Here is a 23917-nt window from a genome sequence, read left to right on the forward strand (position 1 = left end):
GACAGGCATTTTCACCTCTCACTAAATCTATTTTCAGCCCTGACTTTTTTTTTTAAGCAACTGTAAGTAGATTACAGGTTCATTGTCAGGTTTACCTGATAACTTTTTTTTAAATAAAATAAAATAAAAAATAAATTATTTTATTTACAAGAAAAGAAACAGAACAGTAAATCTGATTTTATCTCAGCATCTGTTTCTAAATAAATCTAAATGTTGAAGTCAGTGTATCCAAGTAAGTCACGTTGCCAGATCATTATCTGTTTTTTATGATAATCTGTGAAAAAATAGCCATTTTATTTGTTTTTATTTATAGGAAAAATAAAATATAAAAGTAGTTCTGAGGGAAAACTTATCTTATACTACAATATGTGAGTCCTCCACAAGTCTTCTGATTAAGAAACAGTTTGTGTCTGAATAGTTCGTATAAAGTTTATTTACTGTGAACACCTGTAAGTTCTCACTTAGCACTTTAATTGCACTACAAATGTTTTATATACATTTGCAGTGCATTAAGTGTATTATATAAATAAAATACTTGGTAACAGGTGCACTCTGTTCTTCTGAAGAAATCACGAAGTATTCAGATTACATTGCATTTTTGCAATCCAGTGGTTAAAATGACAGATTACAATAAAAGAAACAAACATGTATTTGGTTATTAGCAGCTTTCTAGACTAATCTTACACTTCTGCACTTGTCCAACTCTCTGTACTGTGTCTACTGCTCAGATCATCATGTCTCTGGAGGAGGACAGTTCAGGGCAGAAGATGCAGCTGGCCTATCGGTTGCAGCAGGTCGCCGCCTTGGTGGAGAACAAGGTCACGGACCTCTGATGTGTTTTTATCTTAAATGAGGAGAGGAGGATGATGGAGGATGGGGATGAAGAATCATAAGAAACATCTTTACAAAGACTGAAGCAGTGGAAATGACTGGACTGCTGTGGCACTGTGTCTTCCTGCTGTGTGCATCTGTGTGTGTGTGTGTGTGTGTGTGTGTGTGTATGTGTGTGTGTGTGTGTGTGTGTGTGTGTGTGTGTGTGTGTGTGTGTGTGTGTGTGTGTGTGTCAGGATATATGAGCTTTTATAGTCCGACTCAGGAGATCCTAGGTCTTTAGATTTCCTCACAGAGCAGCAGCACTGAAACTAAAGTTAAACTAACCTAAACCAAACCTGAAGCCGCATTACGCCGACTGACACCAGCCTGTGGTGGAGAACGACAATCTTACCAATTAGATCAGGGAATATCACCATCACCTGCTGCCTTGCACTATGTTTCCCAGAGTTCCCTGCTGTTCTACTGTCTGTGAGTCAAAAAGCACAAGTGAAATACTCAGATTCTCATGTATTGATTATTGAGCTCCTGGTCGCAGACGTGCTGTTTGTAAGTTTCGCCTTTTCTACTGAAACCAGCAGCTCTGATGTTGCCGATCTGGGCAGAGTTTTAAGAAGCGCAATAAAAGAACCAAAATCAGGGAGCATTTAAACCACGTTTCAGCGTGACTCCAGTTTCTCATTAACAGTGACCTGCTGGTCCCAGTCCTTCCAGCCTTCCTCAGTTACAGGTGTGGGTCCAGACTGCTTCATCAATCTGTTTTGTATGAGTGCAGCTTTAGATTTAGTTTGAAACTAAACCAGCGAGTGCTGAATGTGACCAAGTGAGGATCTTTGTCAGAGATGAAAACAAATTCAATCCACATCTTTTTTAAACTGTGGACTCCAAGGAAGGGACTGCAGTGGTAACAGGATCCAGTGTGACAGTCCTCTCCTAGACTGTCCCAGACTAATGATCCAGTCTGAACTTTAGCTTTAAGAAGAGTGAGAGTTTGAAGCTTAGTCTTCAAAGTAAACAGGGTGTCTGCTTCCCAAAGCCAAAGTGGGAGCTGGCTCTACTTCTCTTTCTATTTTAGGAAACCCTTACTCTAGACAATCCTTTTGATTTCACCAGATGTGTTCAGCAGCATCTCTCCACTCTGATATGCTGAAAGGAAAAAGTACTTTTACCACTTACAGAAGTAGTTATGAATCAGGTGGGTGTCATGCATGCTCATACACACCACAATTGCAAACTTCAGCCACAGTCCTCACCCACATCAGCTGGTAGCTCAGCATGTTTTTAACTGCTTCAGCCTGCCCGCAGTTGCTTTGATGTGCAAGCTGCTTTGCAGCCCAGCTTCACCTTTCATGGTGCATCTGACTTCATCAAAGTGATATATCTTCACTGATGTCTGCTCTGCCCTGTGCTGGGTCTTTATCTTGCTCTCCCTGCCTATTGCTGATGTGCATTGAAGGATATGTGCTCTAATGTCATTTTATTTCTAATTGTTAAAGTTCATAGATTATTTTAATGTTATAAATAAACCCTTTTGAATTGTCTATTCAGAAGGGTTTATAACCGTTTTCCTGTAACTCCATAATGAAGCTAAGAAGCAGGTCACTATGGCTATTGTGTGCAAGAAACTTTTTAACTCTTTTCTCCTTGAAAGGAACCCTTGAAGCTCTTTTCTGTCTTGTTTCAGTCCCTGTTCCTGCTAGTACGCTTGCTGGAGCATTTTAGGTGATTGAAGGCTTCTCAGAGTGCAGCTGGAGCTTCTTAGGACCGAAGGAATTGAACAAAAGTCCAGCCTACGAATGACTGATGTCCTTAATTTAGACAGTATTGTGCAGGTGAAAGGAGGCAGTGGTGGAGACGGAGACTGGAGTCACACTGAATGTTGAACTGAAACATTGAAGTCGAACCTGCTGAACAAACAATCTAAAATCTGTGGGAGGAGTTAAAGAGTGTGTGTGTGTGTGTGTGTGTGTGTGTGTGTGTGTGTGTGTGTGTGTGTGTGTGTGTTTGTGTTTGTGTAAGCGACATAAAGAGATAAAGAGTGGCTGTGTGCTAGCTAGTTACTAACTTATTGTGTGTACATACTGTAAGTCCTATTTATACTTATTTAATCCCAGCTGTGCCTTCACTCTTGCAGCTAGGTGGCACTGTCTGTTCTGACAGCAGCCTTATTGATCACGTATCCCCCTGCTCATTGGGAAAATAAATCAGTTTAAATGCTTAACTTGTATTGAACCAGGGAAGGAAAAACAACAACAGCAACTTACACAAACCCTGACAATATGCCAGAAGAACCCACCCCCACCAAACACAACAGAGTAAAGCCACAAACCCTGAGCACAAACAGCACGTACCACACTGTGCTCGGCTGCTGTTTCAGGTCACAGATTGTGGCGATTGTAGCTTCCTGTTTTTCTCTGCTTGGCGTGTATGTCCCCCAGCATTTCTGCTGAGTTGCAACTGTTAAAAATGTTTTTTATCATTAGGTGGACGCAGTGTACTTCAAGAACGAAGCTACGAGTAACTTGAAACACTGGTCCAGGTGTCGTGCCACGGTTGTTACCGACTGCTGCCACATCCATTGTTATGGTAGCCGTTTTCATCTACTTTAGATCTGCTGAGCTACACGTGACAGGTATTAGTTTACAGCTCTGATATCAGATCTGCCCGAATCTAATGAGTGAAGTTTAAGAGATCGAAGGCTCATTTTTATTACCATTACCCAACACACGGTGGTAAAAGGAAATTGTAGACGTAGCTGCTGCATGCTACTAATGAAAAAAGGATGGGCGATGAATTCAGCAGCCTGAAGAAAAGAAAAAAAAGGAAGAAAAGAAAGAAATCTGGTGGTGCACTGCTGGATCCTCCTGCATTGCTTGGCAGATGGCAGCAGGGTGAACAGGCTGTGGATGGGGTGGGTTTTATCTGTGCATGTATCTCACCAGTATCACTTTTACTGGGTAGATGGATGCTGCTGATGCCCTGCGTGGTTTTAATCACCAACCACAGAGCTTTCAGGTCTTGGGCTGTTCACATCCAGTACCACATTTTAAATCTATGGATGCTTTCTCGTTCTCATCAGTATTGTAATGTTTATAGCACAAAAACGGTCGGAGCCCTCGAGGATCTGGACTCACTGCACATACCGGGATTAAAGGGTCGTGTAAATTCCAGATCCCGGTTTAAAGAGTCGACATCTCTCGGGATATTTGGATTCTGCTCGACGTCACAGCTGGGTCTTCAAGGCAGCCATGATGTTTCAGCTGTTAGTGTGTCGTCTTGGTCTTTGTGGATGGCGTTGACGACACTGGGTGCGTGCCCCCGGTGTTTATGGCCTCTGGCTGGACTGAACCTAGCAGGTGGACTCTGATGATGGTCCCTGCTACTGAACTGAACCAAACCAGAGACCTGAACCAGATTTTGCTGACCCAGTTCTTCCTGCTGGACTTTTCTTCTTCTTCTATTTCTGACTCTGTGTTTTGCTTGTGTGCTTTTTGAGCCTGTGTTTGACCCGTAGTTGTAGTTCTTCGGTCACAATAGATTTCTGCATGCGTGTGTTGATGATGATGATGATGCAGATGCAGATTTATGGTGCTTCTTCAGTATAATTTTCTTTCTTTTGTTTTAAAGGTGAGGGGCGGGGCTTAAAACCTGCCTTGTCAGTGATGATGCGCATGTCACCTGATCTCTGTACAGTTTGATCCTCAGCTCTAATTGGTTGAGCTCTGTTTGTTACGAAATTGTTTTTTTTTTCTACTATAAGGGAATAAAAAATAAATAAAAGAAACTTTAAGGGTTTGTATAAAAGAACTCCAGGATCAGTTGTTTCTACTGACTGTGTACAGTTTGCTAACAGTGTGTAAATGTGCCTGTAAATACCTGTCTGAGGATGATGATGATGATGATTCAGTCTGCAATGGAAATGTGCTTTTATTGTGAAAAGGCAGGAGGCCAAACACAATTTGTATCATGTAAAAATAAAGTTATAATTTTAACAGTTCTCAGCTGTGCTGTGGCATCTCAAACTTCAGTTCTGATGTCATGATGACATCATTTCTCACGACATCATCATGAGAAGTCTGGATTTTCTGTTTCCTGGGGGGAAACGAGGCCCTCTGGACCTGTAGCAAAAAACATTTTTCCTTCTGGATTATTTTTATCATGTTTTTGACGAAAGAGGTGAGACAGTATGTTTGGATCTTTTTATGAATCGTAATAAATCACCTTTCTTTAGCTCCTAGGGTTGTCACAGCCCCATGACCCACTTTATAGCATCAACCATTTTGATTTCAGACCATTGAATGAGCAGCAGCAGAGATGTTGGTGTTGGAAAAGTCACAAACTTTTGCCATCTCTCTCTCCTGTAGTTTGTGTTTTGCCCTTGGTCTCCCTCTGCTCCAAAGAGAAGGAAAGAATAGTCAGGACAACAGGCTTTTTACAACATGAAACCTTCTTCATCTCTTTCATTTTCAAGCTTTTCAAATAAGATATGAAGTTCATGCATAAGTTCAACAAGAACAATCTGCAATATTAACTCATCTGCTTGCTTTCCTGGATGTTTAGCTGCTAGTCACTACCATTTTCCCATGCTGTCAAACTCCGTACTGGCATCATTACACCAGTCCAGTCATCTTCTTGCCGCCTTCTTTGACCCAGTCAGCCGCCACTCTGCATGCTTTGAAGAAGAGCACTGAGATACATTCTCCCTTTCAGACTCTCCTTCCCATCTTCACCTCACCCGAGTTACTCACTCCATCCAAGCCTTCATCTTAATCTTCACCACCATCAGGACCTAAACTACGGGGGTCCTGCCCTAAATCCTGTCCCCGCTGGGATTCCATTCTGCCATGATGGGTCATCAGAGTCCAGTGGCCAAATAGATGAATTAATTTCTCTGTCTCAATAGATTTTGTTCAGTTCTTCCGAATGATCTCTCCATATTGAAATAATATTTGGCACAGCTGCAGTGTGCATCATTTATTGTTATATTATTGCCTTATTACAGCTGCTTTTATGATCTCACTTGTAACGGAGATTATGGTAACATATATTACAATATTTCATATTGAACCTTTATTTAAATTCATAATAAGGCAACGTGACAAGATAGCATACCTTTCAGTTAAACAAAGGGCAGTAAGAATGTGTCATCATTCTCAAAAATATTTGAAACTACTTCTAGAGAAAAATACTTGTGCTAATATTCCAGCTGTGTGTGTGTGTTGGCTCTTATATGTGCATCATCAACTTGAGCATGGCTCACAGAGATCAATTTCCCGTCGATGAGACAAAAAATGTGAGAAATGACGAAAGCCCTTTGATGAATGTAAGCATTTTGTGTGCACAAAACCCACAATATACAAGTTCTTGAGCTGAATGCATCTGGAATCTGCCTCAGCATCAGCTCTGCTGCAGCATATGCTGGAGGAAAATGAAGCCTGCCATCCTGCTGTGATTACAGATAGTGAATTAACCACATCCCAGCACACATAGGAGAAGTTTGCCTTGAGCACTTTATGACAGCAAGAAGAAGAAGAAAAGCTTTCTGACAGATATTCTTTCTAAGCTTGCCTAACATGGTCTATTTTAACAGAAACCACAGCCAAGGAGTTTTGTGGCTTAAACCTAAACGGTTTAATGCATATATTCCACCGTTTAATCTCAGCAGTCCTGCAAAGTGCTTAACAATGTGTCTCGCATTCACCCATTGACAGGAATGCCATGAGAAAGCAGCATCGTGCTCAAGGACACTAATAAATAAATAGAAATAGTAACTATGTACACATGTATCCTATCCTGGTCTCCCAGGTATTACCCAACATCAGCATCAGCAGCAGATTCAGCTTACTTCCTCTGACTTCTCTGACGTCATTTTTGCACATGAACAATAAGAATGGGCACTGGGTTGTTGCTGTTTTGTTATCACAGACACCCTAAATTACCTTCTAGATGCGCCACTGCTCCCAGTTTAGCTCGTGGCCGGTCACTGCGCATGCGTAAAGCCCGGTGTCCGGTGTCAGGCTGTCAGCAGCTGTTGAGTCCATGAACGGCAAGACCGAGACAGCGAATTAAACACACCCAAATAAAGCGTGCGGACCAGGTTCTGGACCGGCTCAGAGACGAACAGGTCGGGGCGGATTCAGCAGGACCAGCTGGTGATCTGCAGCTGGAGCTAACGGAGCTAACAGGCTAACTGACAGCGGACCGACAGCTCTTATCTAACGGGCTAACGGACAGGCCAGCGGCTCGTGGTAACCACGCTGCACCGTGCGGATCCGCCTCGACCCGATCTAATTTTTGGACTTTCGGAACCTCCTGCAGCCGCATTGTTTACGGAGTCCAGCGGCTGTTTTTTTGTGAAGCTCGACCGGGTCGAGGACGCTCGAGAGCCGTCAGAGCACGTCAGCCCGGACGAGATAGACGCTCTCTGACCGGTTCGGACTGGGGACCGGGAGCCGAGATGCTGATAGGTAAAGTAGACTGGATTTAGTTCGGTGTTACAGCTCGATACAGTTGGAGTCAACGCTAACATGCTAAGCTAGCTCGCATCAGCTTGAGGTACCAGGCTGTGACACACACGGACTGGGGTTTCGGGTTCCGCCAACTTCAATGCCAGACTCCATTCGAAAAATGTTGTATTTAAGGGTTTTGCCTCTTTATCAGATAACTGTCGAATTCACCGACCTGACTTACGTCTCAAATTAAATAAAAACGTCTGCTGATAAATTCGGCACACGATTGAGCCTCCAGGTGACACTTCATTAACTCAAATCTCTAATGTATTCCATGATTGTCGCCTCTACACCACCCCATCCCGGGTTCAGGGTTATGGAGAACAGGATCTTTGGAGTTATTGTTTTCGGTCATAAACGTGCAGTCTTGTGTTATATGTTTTCAGGCCGTACTGTAGGGTTGTGTCAGGTTACCATCATCCGGTGCTGTTTTCTGTTTTAATAGTTGTGTAGGTGCTACACAACTATTAAAGATCCCAAATTTAAGAATTTTATGAATCGTGTTTGGTTCGTGTTCTACTGTTTTGTCGTGAATCTAGGGAATATATGCATGACAGCTGGTTACAATGTGTTGGATATTTGTAGCAGTGATGTGTGTGTACTATGTACTGTTTTCTTGTATTTTATTAATTAGTATCAAACATCAGAATAAACAGTAACATGTAATCTGGCAGTTTTACATCTTTATGCAAATTAAACTATACAACATACAAAAGATTACTTTTTGTAAAATGCTGGTAACATAATGCTAATCTAAATTATCTAATATTTATGGAACAGACTTATCAGAGTTATGATAGTGTTATTTTAAAGTATTTTGATTATTTATTTATGATGATATTTTTAACAGGAAGGCTCACATCATTGGATTTTCACATTATTAATGGTGTTTGTTATGTGATTGAACCTTGTGTTAATGATGTATTTTAAAGACGTTGTTCCTCCTCTCAGCAGCAGTCGGTGCCGGATCCGGAAACCCTGCCGGCACGGGCAAGAAACACCGCCGCAGAGGCAAAAAACACCGGAGAATTCGAGCCGAAGAGAACCGGTAAGAAACCAGCAGAGACTGTAGACTGGATCAGCTGCTTACCCCATACACAAACTCACAGGCTAAATTTAGAGGCGTGTCTTAATGTGAATGCATGTGGGTGCACTCCAAGAAAATTGGTTTTAACTTCCTGTGTGTCACCTCCATTCATTTAGAGCATTGATTTTTACTCAATCTGATTTCCTGATCGCGTCATATTAACAAGTTCTGAAAAGTTTGAGCTCATTTATCTTATCAAAGAATTATCTCTGGTGTCTTAATGAGCTTTCACTTTTTCTAATTTGTGTAACTTTAAAGTTCAAGATTGCTTCATAAGATAAGATTGCTATTATGCTTTAATATCACAGAAACACATTAGAACCAACCTGTTCATTTTTCCCCTTGTCAGAACTTAACCAGCATCTTCAGCTGTGGGGAAACATTTTTAGATTTTCTTTATTTCTGCATGAAAGTGACGTTATACAAGTTCTAAAACTAGACAAAAATAACCTAACTAAATGGATAAAATGCAAATATTGTCATTTGTTGTTGATTTATTTTCAGAAAATGACTCAGTATTATTTATCTGTGAGGGGAAGGTGAAAGTGTGTGAGGGATTAGCCGTAGATTTGAAGATGAACTTGTTATCAGATGTTTTTTATTCAGTGGGATTGCAATCAGGTGTGAGTAAGCCCCGCTTTTTCCCTTGCAGGTCATAGATCTATCAAAGTGTGGTTATCATAACCCATGTTAATGTTAATGTTCATAAGCGTGTCATCACTGTGCAACGTCGGTGCACATTCTCCACACATTATGTGGAGGAAACAGAAGGCTGTTTGAGCAGTGCTTTGTAAGTGGATGAGCCTGTTACAGAACTTTTTAGGTTTAACTTTGAAGCATCATCTGTAGAAAAAGGAAAACACTGCATTTCAGCATACGAACCTAATCCCATCTGTGAAACATGGTGGCAGTAGTACATGGTTTGGGCTTGTTTTCTCAATCATGTCAGCAAACATTGAAGGATAATTTCAGGAAACCTGAAATAGGAGAAAGTCGATCATGCACCAAGAAAATAAGCATCAGCATACACACTGTTAGTGCAAAGAATGATCAGAGAATAATGGAGATGGCCGTGAAATAGTCTGAAGTGAGGCGTTCACGTCAGTTACATGAGCTGAAGTTTGGACTAAAAACTCCTGCAAGCCGGTGTGCAGGACTAATCAAGAGTTATGTTTAGTTGTAGTTATCGCAGCATCGATGGGTTTGCACCAGTTATTGAAGCACAGGTTAATATTGTCTCCCTTTTATTTTTATGTAAATAAATCAACAGCTAAGACCAATATTTATGTTGAATTTGGTTAATATGGTTCTTATTTCTACCTCTATGACATGTTTGTGCAGAAATATAGAAAACTGCAGATCAGCTGTACCAGAGTAAAGCTCTGAGTGCACAGACAGCCTTTTTTTTTTTTTTTTTTTTTTTTGCACTTTTGTCATCTGTTCTTTCTTGTTTTGTTTGTTTTTTTTACAGAAAATAAATCTTTTGAATCTCTGCGTTGATGGTGTTTGAAATCCATCACAAAAACAGCCTCAGCACACTCTTTTTCTTTTTTCCCCTCTGCTCTGCTCTCGCGGTGCTCTTAGACCATCTCTGGGAACACTTCTGTGCTCTTCACTGGCACCTCTCTCTCACGACCACTTAAATTCAAGAAAGGTCGTGACTTACAGTATCAACACTGTAGTTAAGGATAGAGAAGAAAAATTTAAAGAAGATGGTTTTTGTAACCTAGCAACAACAATCTCTCTCGCTGTGGACACGGACCCTAACAAAATGAGTGCAACATCTGCACCTGAGTGTTTCTGTTCTGCTAATATCCAGCTGTTTATGTTTATGCAGTTTAAGAAGCCCCCTCAGTCCACATGTCTAAATGTGGTCTTTTAGCTCCTGTCTCTTTAAGACCACCTTGCCCAAAAGCCCATTTTCTTCTGATTGGCCAACTCCAGGAAGCCTGCTGAGAGGCAGTACTCGTAGTTATCAGGGGTACTCACTGATATCTCACAGTGTATGATAGTCATTGTCATTGATCATGGAACCATACGTTACAAACTGGGCATCAGGTTGTGTTTAGTGAGACTTCTGTTGAGTCGACCCCTGCTGGTCATTAGAAAGAATGCAGGTGAAAGTACTTTACCTTTTCACACTGAGGCTATCGAGTCACTGGCTGTTTTGGAGACTACACAGAGCCTCGTTCACATGGCCTCCCAACCATTTACCTTTGACTTTATGCCTCTGCAGGTTTAAACTGAGGAACAGCTACCACGTCAAATGTTTAGTATTTTTACTCCTGAGCTGTAAAATGCTGACGAGGTGTTGTTGTCACCGTCCGGGGCAGGCAGCCGGTGTTGATACCCAAGTTTGTGAATGTGATAACTAAAAAATGAGGTGACGTAGTAGCACCTTAGGTGTATCGAGTTCAAATCTCAGTGATCTTGAACTCGAGGTCAAGTTTTCTGAATATCTTGTGAATGTAATAACTCTATAACAAGGTGATGTATCATTTAGAAATCGATACCATAGGTGTGTCTACACAGAGGCTGAGCGGTAGCACTGGCGGTTGGCAGTAGTTTAAATATTTGACAGGGACAATCAAAGTTTTTACTTGTGCACAGAAGGGGAAAGTCTCTGTGGAGCCATCCAGCCTGCTGTCTGCTATCTGCTACCTGGGTCTGATTGAAAATGAGTTGATTAGTAGATGCTGATTTCCATGCGACGTATTTGGAGTGATGGAGAACAAGCTCAAGTTTTTCAAAGTTTGCTGGTAGCTTTGGTTTTTCAGGTAACTGAAGAAACAGTAATACAGACGTTAAGACGAAGCAGATGTCTCCTTTCATGGTTCATGGTTGGCATTGCACTGGCTGAGTAATGACCTTTAATTTTCCATGACTAAAGAGCTGCCTGCCAGACCGAAGTGAGGGCATCAACACATGTGACAGTTAACTCAATCAGACTGGGTATTTACTGAGTTTAACTGCCCACGAATGAGGACTGACAGATTTCCAGTGAAAGTTTTGAGCTGTGAGTCTTGTCGATAAACAGCTCGTCACATAACGACACACAAAATGTCAGCGAAACAGCTAGCCTGCTGCAGGCTTCCTGCTAAGCTAGCTGCTGTCCCGCTGACAGAAACAGTTTTGGTCTCAGCCTGAAGACACTCAGATCCAATAATAGAACCGGAGACTGAATTATGATCCCACAACACACACACACACACACACACACACACACACACACACACACACGTGCGCACTTCAGTCTATTTCAGTACAGCTCAGGCAAACTTCAACAATGTCCATGACTCAGATATGATGGAAAGCAGCTCTCTGTGTGTGTGTGTGTGTGTGTGTTTGTGTTATTTGATCTCTGCAGGTTGTCTGTGTCCAGAATGAGATAATTACTGAGCTTGTAACAGTCCACAGAGCTAAGGGTTTAGTCTTTTTGTTTGTTTGTTTTTGTTTTCAAAAGTTTTTAAAATTATTTTTACAGAAACAAACAAAACAAACTGCTTGTCTGATTCCACCCACGGCAGTTTGTACACCAGCAAACAAACACACACACACACACACACACACACACACACACACACACACACACACACACACACACCTGCTTCATTTCAAAAAGCACAAAATAAACTTCTCCAAATCTTCATCCGAATGTCAAAAAGAGTCCTTCGACCTTCATATTTTACTGTCCGCATCTTTGTTGTGTGTACGAGGTTTCACCTGATTTGTCGTGTGGTCTGAGAGTTCATATTCCTGAAACGTTTCCAGTAACTTTTTGACATTTCAGCGACTGAGGTTCATCCTCGTTGGTTTATTTTCTCCCAGATTTAAAGGAGCTTTTCAAATTTCTTTGAAGTAGTCTTCTTACACATGAGTTACTCCCTTCTCGAAGTCTTTTAATCTTTCCACATGGTTGAACACTGTGAAATTATCATTATTATTTTTGTTATTATTGTATCAACTGGGGTTCTTCCTGGCTAAAAATGTGCCTTTTGATTGCACTTAAGCACGACTGGCCCCCTGGTCGTACATAAAAGCTGCATAATGATGAGACACAGAGTCTTTGTTACTTTATTCGACTGAAATCTCTGCATTTATTGGTATTTTTAGCCCTTTGAGAGACACAAAGGCATTTAATTTAAAATTTAATTAAAAATGTAGTTTTTTTTTGTCACTGTTCATTTTTGACTTTTGGTGGATGAAACATTTTATAAATAAGAGAAATCCTGATCGGGCTCACGTAGCTGCCACTTGTGTGAGTTTATAGCTTTCCCCTGCAACCCATGTCTAAGATTCACAGCTGAATTATCTTTAATACTTTTGTCAGCAAACTAAATGTCTAAAAAATGTCCCCATAATTCTTGCCGATTATGAATTTTCTATTTTTTATTTATTTTTATTTTTTTTACTGGGAGTTTTCTGCCCTGTATTCTCAATCCACTCAATATACTCTACTTTCTTTTACCATCAGGTCTGATGACCTCTGTAACCTTCAGACTCTGGATGCTGACAGCAGGGTACCCACAGCACTCCCACAGACTGCTCTGCCACCCCATGAAAGCACTCCAGACACAACCACGCCGCATGGAAACGCGTTAGCATGTCCAGAAGATCCCAGAAGCACTCCAGACACAACAACACTACACGAAAACATGTCAGTATCTCCAGAAGATCCCAGAAGCACTCCAGAAGTAACCATACTGCACAAAAGCGCATCAAAATCTCCAGAATATCCCAGAAGTGCTTCAGACACAACCACACTACACGAAAACATGTCAACATCTCCAGATGATCCTAGAAGCACTCCAGAAGTAACCACGCCACATGAAAACACCTCAGCATGCTCAGAAGATCCCTATGAAACTACCACGGCACCCCACCAAGAACCTCCACAGGAGCCCATACGAACACCCCCGTTAACCACTGAAATCACAGCGCTGAATGCTCCCCGTACGCCGTCACCACCTCCCCTCCAGATCTCATCACCATTTCTAGGCACAATAATTTCCCCCGAGGAACCCCTGGTACCTCCTCAAACTGCCCTCAGCAGCTATAAGTTTTGCAACCGGTCACCTCCTGCAGCTTCTCCACATTCTCCTCACAGTCCCAGCCAACCACTGCCAACTGTTACTCAGAGTAATAATACCCAGGATTCCTCCAGATCGCCTCACAGAACTCTTCAGTCCGTCACAGCAGACGGTCAAACAGAGCTCTACAAATCGCCTCCTACCTCACCGCACACGGTTACCCACAATGCCTCTAAGTCCCCGTCGGTGTCTGCTACGCATCCTGCCAAAGCTCCTCCCACTCCTCCATTAAGCCCCTCCCAACCCGATCCTTACCTGCTTACCTCAGTGACCTTTACGTCCAGTGTCTCCTCCCACCTGTACTCCCCCCTCTGCTCCTCCTCCCCCTCTTTCATGCGCTCTCTCGACTCTCTGGGACCTCCCATTAGCCTTCCTCCCATGATGCCAACGGCAACCCATCAACTGACCTCACCTCCTCCAGCTATGACCCCGCCCCCTCCAGAGTTAACCCCACCCCCAGCCCAGCTGCTGGGCTCTGATGATGAGGAGCAGGAGGACCCGTCTGATTACTGTAAAGGTGAGAATTTATCAGAGAAACCTGCAAGAGTAAAGATCTGTCGTGGGTTTAAAATCAAATAAAAGCTCTGGTTTCTTCTCTTTCTGTGCGCTCCAGGTGGATACTACCCTGTGGATATTGGCGATCTGTTTAACGGGAGGTACCACGTGGTCAGGAAACTAGGCTGGGGACACTTTTCCACCGTCTGGCTCTGCTGGGATCTGCAGTACGGCACACATGATGTTTTGAAGACAGTTCGTTGGCTTTTTGCATGGTTTCTGTTGTCACATGATCTGAATCTGTGTCTGATTCAGGAAGAAGCGTTTTGTGGCGCTGAAAGTGGTGAAGAGCGCTCCTCATTACACTGAGACGGCTCTGGACGAGATCAAACTGCTGCGATGCGTGAGTGTTTGCTCTCTTATGCTTTCTCTAAACAACGGCAACAACGTGGGCTGTGGCTCAGGTAACCAGAGTGTCTGTCGGTCCCTCCAGGTGAGAGACAGCGACCCCTCTGACCCCTACAGAGAAACCATCGTCCAGCTCATTGATGACTTCAAGATCTCTGGAGTCAATGGAGTGCGTATCCTTTAACCAAGTTTTCTAATTTCTTTTTTAAAAGATTTATTTTTCCATCTTTCAGAATGACGCTACACGCTAATTAGTGATCAATATAAAAAATGACCCCCTTGTTTGTAATTTGAAAGTTCAGTCACTGCTGTGGAGCTAGCTCCAGCATTTCCCATGTAGCTTTTTCATACTGGAAAGCTGACCAGTCGCTGTTGTTGTGATTCATTGAATCATTCAGCGGCTGTGCCACAGTCTGGCCCTGCAGTGGGACAGACATGAAGACCTGTGTTATCCTTTCATTGTCTGTGGATATACACCACAGTGTTTCGGATCGACACAATCCTGAGCCCTGTTACTGCAAATGTGAAAAGTCACAGGTCTTTCGTTGCACAGTTGTGAACAGGAATCCTTCCTCTTCGCCCTTAAGGTCGGCAGATTAAAGACATCGAGAAGAAGAAGAAGAAGAAGCTGAGAATGAATTAAACTCTTTGCTGTACTTTCCTGATTATTATCAATTAAGAATTTTTATATTTGTTGAGGTATTTTAAGGTGGTGTTGTGTAAATCTACGCGGGCTGACGACATCATATCAAAGCAAATCTGCTGGTTCTGTTCTGGAGATTCACCAGCACACGAAGAACCGGTTAGCGAGCCGCTATACGAAGCTCAGCGAGGCTGCAGAGCAGGACAGATCCATCCGTGAAGGAGACTTGCTGGAGAGGAAGCTGATTATGTTTTTCCATTCGTTTTTACCAAGTAGACTTGGTACTTGTGTGGTACTGTTTAATAATTAATTTTAGAAAGAGTGGGCTGTTAGTTTCCTCAGCCGTTCTCAGATGTCTGTATGGTTCTGGAAGTTTTGGGCCACCAGCTCTTAAAGTGGATCATCAAGTCAAACTACATGGGACTTCCTCTGGCCTGTGTCAAGGCCATCATCAGACAGGTAGCGCATGCAAACACAGATCTATACAGTATATATACAGTGACTTGGACTTGCTGACCCGCATGGACTCGGCTGTGCGCTTGCAGGTGCTGCAGGGTCTGGATTACCTCCACACCAAGTGTAAGATCATCCACACTGACATCAAACCAGAGAACATCCTGCTGGAGGTTGATGAGGTTTACGTCAGGAGATTGGCAGCTGAAGCTACTATCTGGCAGAGAGCTGGAGCCCCACCCCCTTCTGGATCATCAGGTGATCAGCTGCTATGTGATTGGTCGGAACTAGGAAGCGTTAGTGTCTCTTTTTAAGTGTCAGGAACCTGCTAATGAAGCTTTTGTCAAGTGTTTTCCAATCAAAGTGAGAAATCGATCAGTGAGCTCAGTGATCAGTGACAAACAGAAATGTTTAATGCTAAGACGTGTTACATACAGTTACTGGGAGCTGTGGTTTCCACTCCATCCAGAGAGACATCTACCTGCCTGTCTGTCTGCTTTCTGAGCTGTCTCCTTCTCCTTTCTTACACAGCTCTAACTGCACTGTTTCTCCTGTCTCTCTGTTTTCCTCCTTTTCTTCTTCCTGTTTCTGCCGTTTCCTCCCTGTTTGTCTGTCCCTGTGTGTCTCTCTCTCTAGTTAGCACGGCTCCCAGGGATCTAGAGGTAAGTGTCCAGATGTGATGCCTACTGTATTCAAGTGCAACCTCTAAACACCTAGGTCAGGGGTGGCCAACTCCAGGCCTCCAGAGCCGGTGTCCTGCAGGTTTTAGATGTGTCCTGGATCCAACACAGCTGATTCAAATGGCTAAATTACCTCCTCAACATTTCTTGAAGTTCTCCAGAGGCCTGGTAATGAATTAATCATTTGATTCAGGTGTGTTGACCCAGGGTGTTATCTAAAGCCTGCAGGACACCGGCTCTCAAGGCCTGGAGTTGGCCACCCCTGACCTAGGATATCTTTCCTTTATCTGGCTTCAAATACCCTAAAATCATCAATCAGGCTAAGCAGTCATGTGGAGATTATCGGCTTGATACCTTTAGTTAGAATCACCACAAACTCCAGTGGCAATTGTTTGGCAGTATGTAGTCGACTGAAAACATGGAAAGGTCTACTAGCATATTTTTATATGCAGGTATAGTGTAAAAAAGCACTGTATTGATGTGTGAGTGTAAAACAGTGTGAGTGGCCAGTAAAACTGGAAAGCCCTGGAACCAGTCCTGTTAAAACCAGAAAGAAAATCAGACTGTGTGAATTATTAGACTGATCGGTATCACCGTTCCAACACTGAGGCACAGCAAGATCATTTTTAAAATAATTATTCTTCAGCTCGTGTTGAAATGTGAGAGCAGGGGAGAGCAGGCATATACAAAAGTAATAAATGTAGAAGCTCCCTTATTCATGAGGTCGCCACAACAGGTAGCTTCACACCAGGGACCTTTTGCATGTTACACTATGGAGCCACAAGTAGGTAAAAAGTTCACAATCAACCTGGTAATACGCTTTTGTGCAACTAAAAGGGTTTGCTGTTTTTATATGGAGCAAAATGGCTCTAAGATTACTTGCTGCTAGTGGGACAGAAATTTAGGCAGGAATTATGTTTTCACTTCTGCTGAGTACTGTATCTCTCACTGAAGCTAATCAGGAATGAAAAATTATTTGGGTCTCAAAAAACTGGAGAAACTCCTTCTGCGAGCATTATATGTGCTGCATACCTGCAAAGAAGGGGTGGGGAACTCCAGCCTCGAGGGCCGGTGTCCTGCAGGTTTTAGATCTCACCCTGGGTCAACACACCTGAATCAAATGATTAGTTCATTACCAGACATGTTGAGGAGGTAATTTAGCCATTTGAATCAGCTGTGTTGGATCAGGGATATATCTAAACCCTGCAGGACAGCGGCCTTCGAGGCCTGGAGTTCTCCCACTCCTGCTCTAAGGTATCTCAAACAGGATAAGTTATCCTGCTGCTGTTCTCCCATAAGAACTGCGTTTGTGACACTGAAAAGATGAGTTCAAACCTGAAGTTACCTCACTCAGCCTCAGATCCTGCCTTGTAGTGCAGGTATCAGATACGTTATAGCTGTAGTAAACTACTGCAAGCTGATTGGCCGAAGGTCAAGAAAAGGAACTGTGTGCATGGGTGTGTGTTGTCAGTAACAACAGGCGTGTGTTTGAGCGTCTTGATTACAGAAACATAAAATTGTTACTGTTGTTGTTGAAGCCTCACTGTCCTGCTGCCTGTCTCGCCCTGTGTGCGCGCAGATCGGAAAACTGTCTAAAAACAAGAAGAAGAAGTTAAAAAGAAAAGCAAAGCGACAGCAGAAGTTGTTAGAGGAGAGACTGTTTGATATACAGGTACAGTAGCACTGCAGTAATAGTACTGTGAAACATGCTGCACCAGTCCTCCAGCAGTACTGCAGGGTTAACTCTTCTGTTTGTGTGTTCAGAGGATGGAGGAAGACGATGGTGTGCTGCAGGCTGAGGATGCAGACAGTATCGGTGAGTGTGACCGTTAGTAAAGGCCGAAGTAGAATTTGTTGTCTAACACAGTATAAATACGGTGTTTCTTTGTTCTTAGGCTCTCTGGTTGTCAATGGCAACACGTCCTGCTCTATAGCCAATAGCAAAACCAGCCCAGAGTCCAACTGCTCTTGGTTTGAGGATGGGTGTAACGGCCACGCCCCCGGACGGTTCTCAAGTCCCGCTTCTGGCCTATCAGGGTTCTCCAGCTCAGTGATGTCAGCAACGTCTGAATCTGCACTTTCTACTCAGTCCGGATACTCGAGTGGACGAGAAGGTTGGACACGCTCACACGTTTCAATTTAATACTTCGCCTTTATCGTTTGTAGTCTGTTTTTGTAGCAACTGAGAGATTTTTGGCCCATTCTCCCTAGAAAGACTTCCAGTTTTATATTTCACTACTATCTTTCTCACACTGCTCTAAGTTATTCTACAGATTTTAGGATAAAGAGCAGGTTCTGATCAGGGGACTGAGGACCAGCCCAGGGAGGCATCCCCTACAATGATATGATGATGAAGCAAAGGAGTTGTTCTACTCTTAGCTCCTCCCACAGATCTTTCAGAGGAAGCTGATTTGTGCTCCTTGTATCAAAGGGATCCTCAGACTCAACAATTCAGACAGCCCACTGTCCCCAAAATTCTATCCAAAAATGTTCTGTACACAGCATAAGCTAACCACACTTGAAGGGACTTCTTCAGCTCAATGGTTGGTTAGGGAACTCTGAACTGGAGGTGGAACGTGGCCCATTTGTACTCTGAGTCCTGTAATCTCTGCCAAATGAAAGTTTAAATCTCCTGGACTGGGACCTCTGCCAAACACTCCCACTCCACCCTCGCTATATGCTTTAGTATGCCAGACATGCTCCCCCACCTCATGATCCTACTCGCCGCCGAGTGGTGATCTTTTGACAGTTTGACTCGTCTTCATCCAAACAGCTGAAAGAGTTACAGCCACAGGTCCGATGATGCAGTCAGAAAATCTAGAATTGAGTGGCAGCCTAGGATGTCCTGTTGCTAACTGGACTCATGATGAACATGCTAATGCTCAAACATGGTGTTATGGGCAAACTAATCCAATAATAGAGCACCACCACCCCGGACCACCAGGTTTGTCCACGTGACCACTGAAGCCACCCAGCAGAAGTTCTTCCAGCACCTCACTCAGTGTCTGCAAATTAGCCAAATCCTTCTAAATCCTGCATTAACACAAACAGCAGTTAAACCAATCAGGTTTAACTGATTTTCCTTTTTTTAAATTTCAGCATTCAGCGCCTCCGACTTTGTCCTGAGTCCTCTGGATTCCCAGAACGCAGACAAGATCAGAGTGAAGATCGCTGATCTGGGAAATGCATGCTGGGTGGTGAGAATCCTTTTTCACGGTCATCTCTTCCTCTCGTTTATTTTCCCGTCAGACCAATCAGACGGCTCCTCTCTCTTTTCCCGTCTTATGTCTCTTTTCCAGCACAAACACTTCACAGAGGACATTCAGACCAGACAGTACAGAGCTCTGGAGGTTCTGATTGGAGCAGAGTACGGACCCCCGGCTGACATCTGGAGCACTGCCTGCATGGTACACGTACTCACTGGTGCAAAATACATAGACATGCTTTACATGCGGGATTTTCCCCAGTCTGACTGTTACAGCATATTCATCAGACCATTGTTGTATGTAGCCATTAAATATTGTCCCTGTGTATAAATAAATAGGCCTTTTATTTCGAAAGCAATTCCCTAAAATAAACGAGATGAGAGCAGTGGTGTGTGTGAAACAACTCTGCCTAAACTCTGCGTTTTATACACGGTCCCTGCATGATCCCATTTCCAAGTCATCTGATCTGGATAATTTGATGAAGATTGTTTTTTTTTCAAGGTTGATCTGACAGATTGTTTATGAAATGCAGTTTCTACCCATCTGGCAACACATAAAAGTTGCTGATCTGTGTTTTTCTGTTATTCTGACTGGTTTGAGGGTCACACAGTAATGGGAGTGTTGGCTGTCACTGCACAAAATGATGCTCAGAAGAGATTTTGCAAGTCTCAGATTTGGTGTGGTGGTGTCAATTCAGTTCAATTTTATTTATACAGCGCCAAATCACAACAAAAGTCGCCTCAAGGCGCTTTATATTGTACAGTAGATACAGAGAAAAACCCAACAATCATATGAACCCCTATGAGCAGCACTTTGGCAACAGTGGGAAGGAAAAACTCCCTTTTAACAGGAAGAAACCTCCAGCAGAACCAGGGTCAGGGAGGGGCGGGGCCATCTGCTGCGACCAGTTGGGGTGAGAGAAGGAAGACAGGATGAAGGCATGCTGTGGAAGAGAGCCAGAGATTAACAACAGATATGATTCAATGCAGAGAGGTCTGTTAACACATAGTGAGTGAGAAAGGTGACTGGAAAGGAAAAACTCAATGCATCATGGGAATCCCCGGCAGCCTACGTCTATTGCAGCATAACTAAGGGAGGATTCAGGGTCACCTGATCCAGCCCTAACTATATGCTTTAGCAAAAAGGAAAGTTTGAAGCCTAATCTTAAAAGTAGAGATGGTGTCTGTCTCCTGAATCCAAACTGGAAGCTGGTTCCACAGAAGAGGGGCCTGAAAACTGAAGGCTCTGCCTCCCATTCTACTTTTAAATACTCTAGGAACAAATGGGAGGGAGAGCCTTTCTCTTTTCAGAAAGACATCTACTGTGATAAAGTCTACTCTCCTGCTGTGTAATCAATTATTGTAAATGTTATCAGGAAATCATCAGACAGGAGAGGGTTTTCAGGAAACACTGTTAAATGTTCAGTTTCTATGCCATATGTTAAAACAAGATCTAGAGTGTGATAAAAGGGTTTTTACATTTTGAGAGAAGCCAATTGAGTCTAATAACAGATTAAATGCCATGTTGAGGCTGTCATTTTTAGCATCTACATGGATGTTAAAATCACCCACAATAATTATTTTATCTGAGCTGAGCACTAAATCAGATAAAAAGTCTGAGAAATCAGACAGAAACTCTGTGTAAGGCCCAGGTGGACGATAGATGATAACAAGTAAGACTGGTTTCTGAGTTTTACAGCTGGGGTGGACGAGGCTAAGCATCAGGCTTTCAAATGAATTAAAAGTCTGTCTGGGTCTTTGGTTGATTAACAGGCTGGTGTGAAAAATTGCTGCCACGCCGCCCCCTCGGCCTGTGCTTCGAGGTTTCTGGTAGTTAGAATGACTCGGGGGTGTTGATTCATTTAAACTAACATAATCATCCTGCTGCAACCAGGTTTCTGTAAGGCAGAGTAAACTGTGTAAACTGTACTGCGAGCTCGGTCCTGAGACGTTTTGCTTTAGGCAAATTTAAATTCACTTGGTATTCTTATAGGTGCAGGCAGCAGACCTTCTGATTGCGTGCACTGATCTATGCAGAGAATGTACACACCGCCACCCGTGTGTCCTTCATCTGTGTTTCCCTGACAAGTTATTGATGTGTGATTCAGTCAGTGGTCACATGACTAAATGAAACATTGATTTTGGTGTTTCAGGCGTTTGAGCTGGCAACAGGAGATTACCTGTTCGAGCCCCATTCAGGAGAAGACTACACCAGAGATGAAGGTACTACTGCACAGCTGGCAGTACACTCAGCTGTACCACCCACACACACACACACACAGTACTGTAGTGTTAGACTGACTGTGTTTACACTACCTCAGTGTGACTTTTCACTGTGTGTTCAGATCACATCGCTCACATCATCGAGCTGTTGGGGCCGATTCCTTTGCCCTTCGCTTTGTCTGGCAGGTACTCCAGAGAGTACTTCAGCAGGAGAGGTGAGACAGTTTACCTTCAGTGATCCTAAACTGTAGAGAAAGGAGGGGAAAGTTGGAACTCTTGTTGCAGATGGTAAAGCTTGGGAGTTTTTCTGTCCTCCTTATTCAGTGAACCCGGTTGTTTTTAAAACCAGATGCCTCACTCTTCCTGTCTCAGGTGACCTGCGTCACATCTCCAACCTGAAGCCGTGGGGTCTGTTCGAGGTTCTGCTGGAGAAGTACGAGTGGCCACTGGACCAGGCGGCTCAGTTCAGTGACTTCCTGCTGACCATGTTGGAGCTGCAGCCTGAGCGTAGGGCGACGGCGGCAGAGTGCCTGCAGCACCCGTGGCTGCAGACATAGATGCGCACGCAGCCTCAGGGGCTGCACGCAGAGACAGTCGGCGGTCGGGGAGGGTTGGAAGCGTCTGTTGAGTTCACATAATGTGGGAAATTGTTATCTTGATCATGTGTCTGCGCTGATTCCTGAAGTAACTGGATGATTGATTGGCTGAGGCTGGATCCAAACTGAATCGGAGTCCTCACGTCTCATATGTGAGTATTTTAATATGTTCAGTATAATTTCTGATAGAAAACTCCAGTTCTTCCAAGTTTCTCTTTTTTTCTACATCGAACTTAAACCTGCGTCTCCTGCTGACTTGTTGTGGGACTTCCTGTGCTTAAATAAGAGTCAGGTGGACTTAAGTCCGAACAGGTGATGCAGCAGTAAACACAGCCTGTTTCTAAAGACCAGTTTAACCAACATGCAGTCTTTATTGATGTGTCCACTGAAGCGAAATAAGCTGTACTCTTCCTCCTTTGATCTTCCTGTGTTGATTAAGTTTGACTGTGCGGAGGTGAGTTTTTTGCCCTCCCCGAGGTCAAACGTCAGCGATCAGGGCCGTCCTGCTCCTAACTTTTATCAGCCGCTCGCAGACGTTTTTATCTCTTTATGCACACCTCACAAAAGTCTGCATTTTTGCAGGCTTTGCTTGAGGATATTAGCGTAGTGTTGTGACGTTAAATATAGTTTTAGTGTTAATAAGCATGGGAAATGACGTTTAGTGTGTTGGTTTGCGGCAGAAGGAAATGCAGAACTGAATCAGAGCACATCAAAGTTCCTTATATTAAGAATTTTTAAAAAATGTAAATTTTAATATTTATTAGTTACGTTTCATTCACTGTAAGCGAACGACACCAGTGAATGCCAGTGAAGTGTGTGAGGGCGTTTGATGAGCGAGAGGATTTTGTTTTGTGTGTTTGCTGCGTTGGCACCTTTGTGTCGACTTTACTCCAGAGTTTGGATCTGTTATTAGTCACAAAATGACGGGAAAATTAAAGCTGGGCTCACGTCCTAACCTGCTTCATCCTTGTCTGTCACTTTCAGTAAAGCAAGGATATCTCTGCCCTGAACCTTTTGCCATTGCTGTTCTTCCTCCCGCAGTTTTCTAAGCAATCCACTGCTTTCAGCCTTTTTTTTTTTTTAATTAAATATAAAACTATGCTGAAATGCTACAATGAGCCTAGCCGGTGTTGACGAAGCCTTACGGTGGAAACATTTGGATTCAGCCTCAGTCTTCTCACCTCTGCTGACCTTTGGCTCGGTTGAATGAGCGAGTTTTAAGTTTCCTTCCTGCACTTTGTCTCTGTCCCGGTCACTCGGCTGCATTTCTCTGATTTCTGCTGAGTTCATATTTAACTGTCCCTTTGTCACTTCCTGCTGAACCTGTGAGATGATGACTATTGATTACTGATCAGAGACTTCTAGGACTCGTGAATCTCCCTGATGACTTTTGTTTAGATGAGCACACTGTAGCTTCCCGACAACAGTTGACCCCCACCCACCCACCCGGCCCACACTGACCACAGTATTATTGATGATGGTATTGATCTTTGTAGCTGAAGGTCAAACCAAATTGTCCTCTGATGACCTCTGACCTCCCCTGTTCACCTGCCCTCACCTCTTTCTATGTTCATATGATAAATAGTGCCTTGAAATAACCCCACCCCCTCCTCCCCATCACATTGATATAATAAGGTTGTTTTTTTTCTACATGTCAGTGTGGAATGTTTATTCTGTGAAAATAAAGATGAACGAAC

The 23917-nt window shown here is 43.3% G+C and overlaps 2 protein-coding genes and 1 long non-coding RNA gene across 6 annotated transcripts in view; 2 read left to right on the forward strand and 1 right to left on the reverse strand.

The window, feature by feature from the left end:
* Nucleotides 1–4828, forward strand: part of plxnb3 (plexin B3) — a 96208-nt gene extending 91380 nt beyond the window's left edge. For both annotated transcript variants that reach the window (XM_086278846.1, XM_086278847.1), the window contains one exon: nt 729–4828. In XM_086278846.1, the coding sequence (XP_086134972.1) occupies nt 729–833 (105 nt within the window). In that variant the 3' untranslated portion in view covers nt 834–4828. The remainder of the gene's footprint in view (nt 1–728) is intronic.
* LOC147305605 (uncharacterized) lies at nt 4784–7265 on the reverse strand. Its single transcript, XR_015126738.1, has 3 exons — nt 6771–7265; nt 5053–5220; nt 4784–4949 (listed from the first exon to the last, which is right to left on the reverse strand). It is a non-coding gene; the product is annotated as an uncharacterized LOC147305605 (long non-coding RNA).
* Nucleotides 6794–23916, forward strand: srpk3 (SRSF protein kinase 3). 3 transcript variants are annotated; one of them, XM_086278850.1, is made up of 17 exons: nt 6795–7298; nt 8292–8388; nt 12902–14034; nt 14131–14239; nt 14328–14415; nt 14506–14593; nt 15416–15522; nt 15609–15774; nt 16153–16178; nt 17776–17868; nt 17961–18012; nt 18092–18310; nt 19296–19393; nt 19496–19603; nt 21555–21624; nt 21747–21839; nt 21997–23916. In XM_086278850.1, exons 1-17 carry the CDS (start codon nt 7289–7291, stop codon nt 22179–22181), a joined length of 2742 nt encoding a protein of 913 aa, XP_086134976.1. In that variant the 5' UTR covers nt 6795–7288; the 3' UTR covers nt 22182–23916. The 3 variants fall into 3 exon arrangements, with proteins under 3 accessions (XP_086134974.1, XP_086134975.1, XP_086134976.1); XM_086278848.1 differs by having other exon boundaries at nt 6794–7298; nt 14328–14593; XM_086278849.1 differs by having other exon boundaries at nt 6794–7298; nt 8295–8388; nt 14328–14593.
* Nucleotide 23917: the final 1 nt, after the last annotated feature.

Source organism: Aulonocara sp. 'chitande type north' Nkhata Bay, linkage group LG20 (genome assembly GCF_057382095.1).
Source record: "Aulonocara sp. 'chitande type north' Nkhata Bay isolate Kocher_YH1m ecotype deep benthic linkage group LG20, A_spYH_male_GT1.1, whole genome shotgun sequence".
NCBI lineage: Eukaryota > Metazoa > Chordata > Actinopteri > Cichliformes > Cichlidae > Aulonocara > Aulonocara sp. 'chitande type north' Nkhata Bay.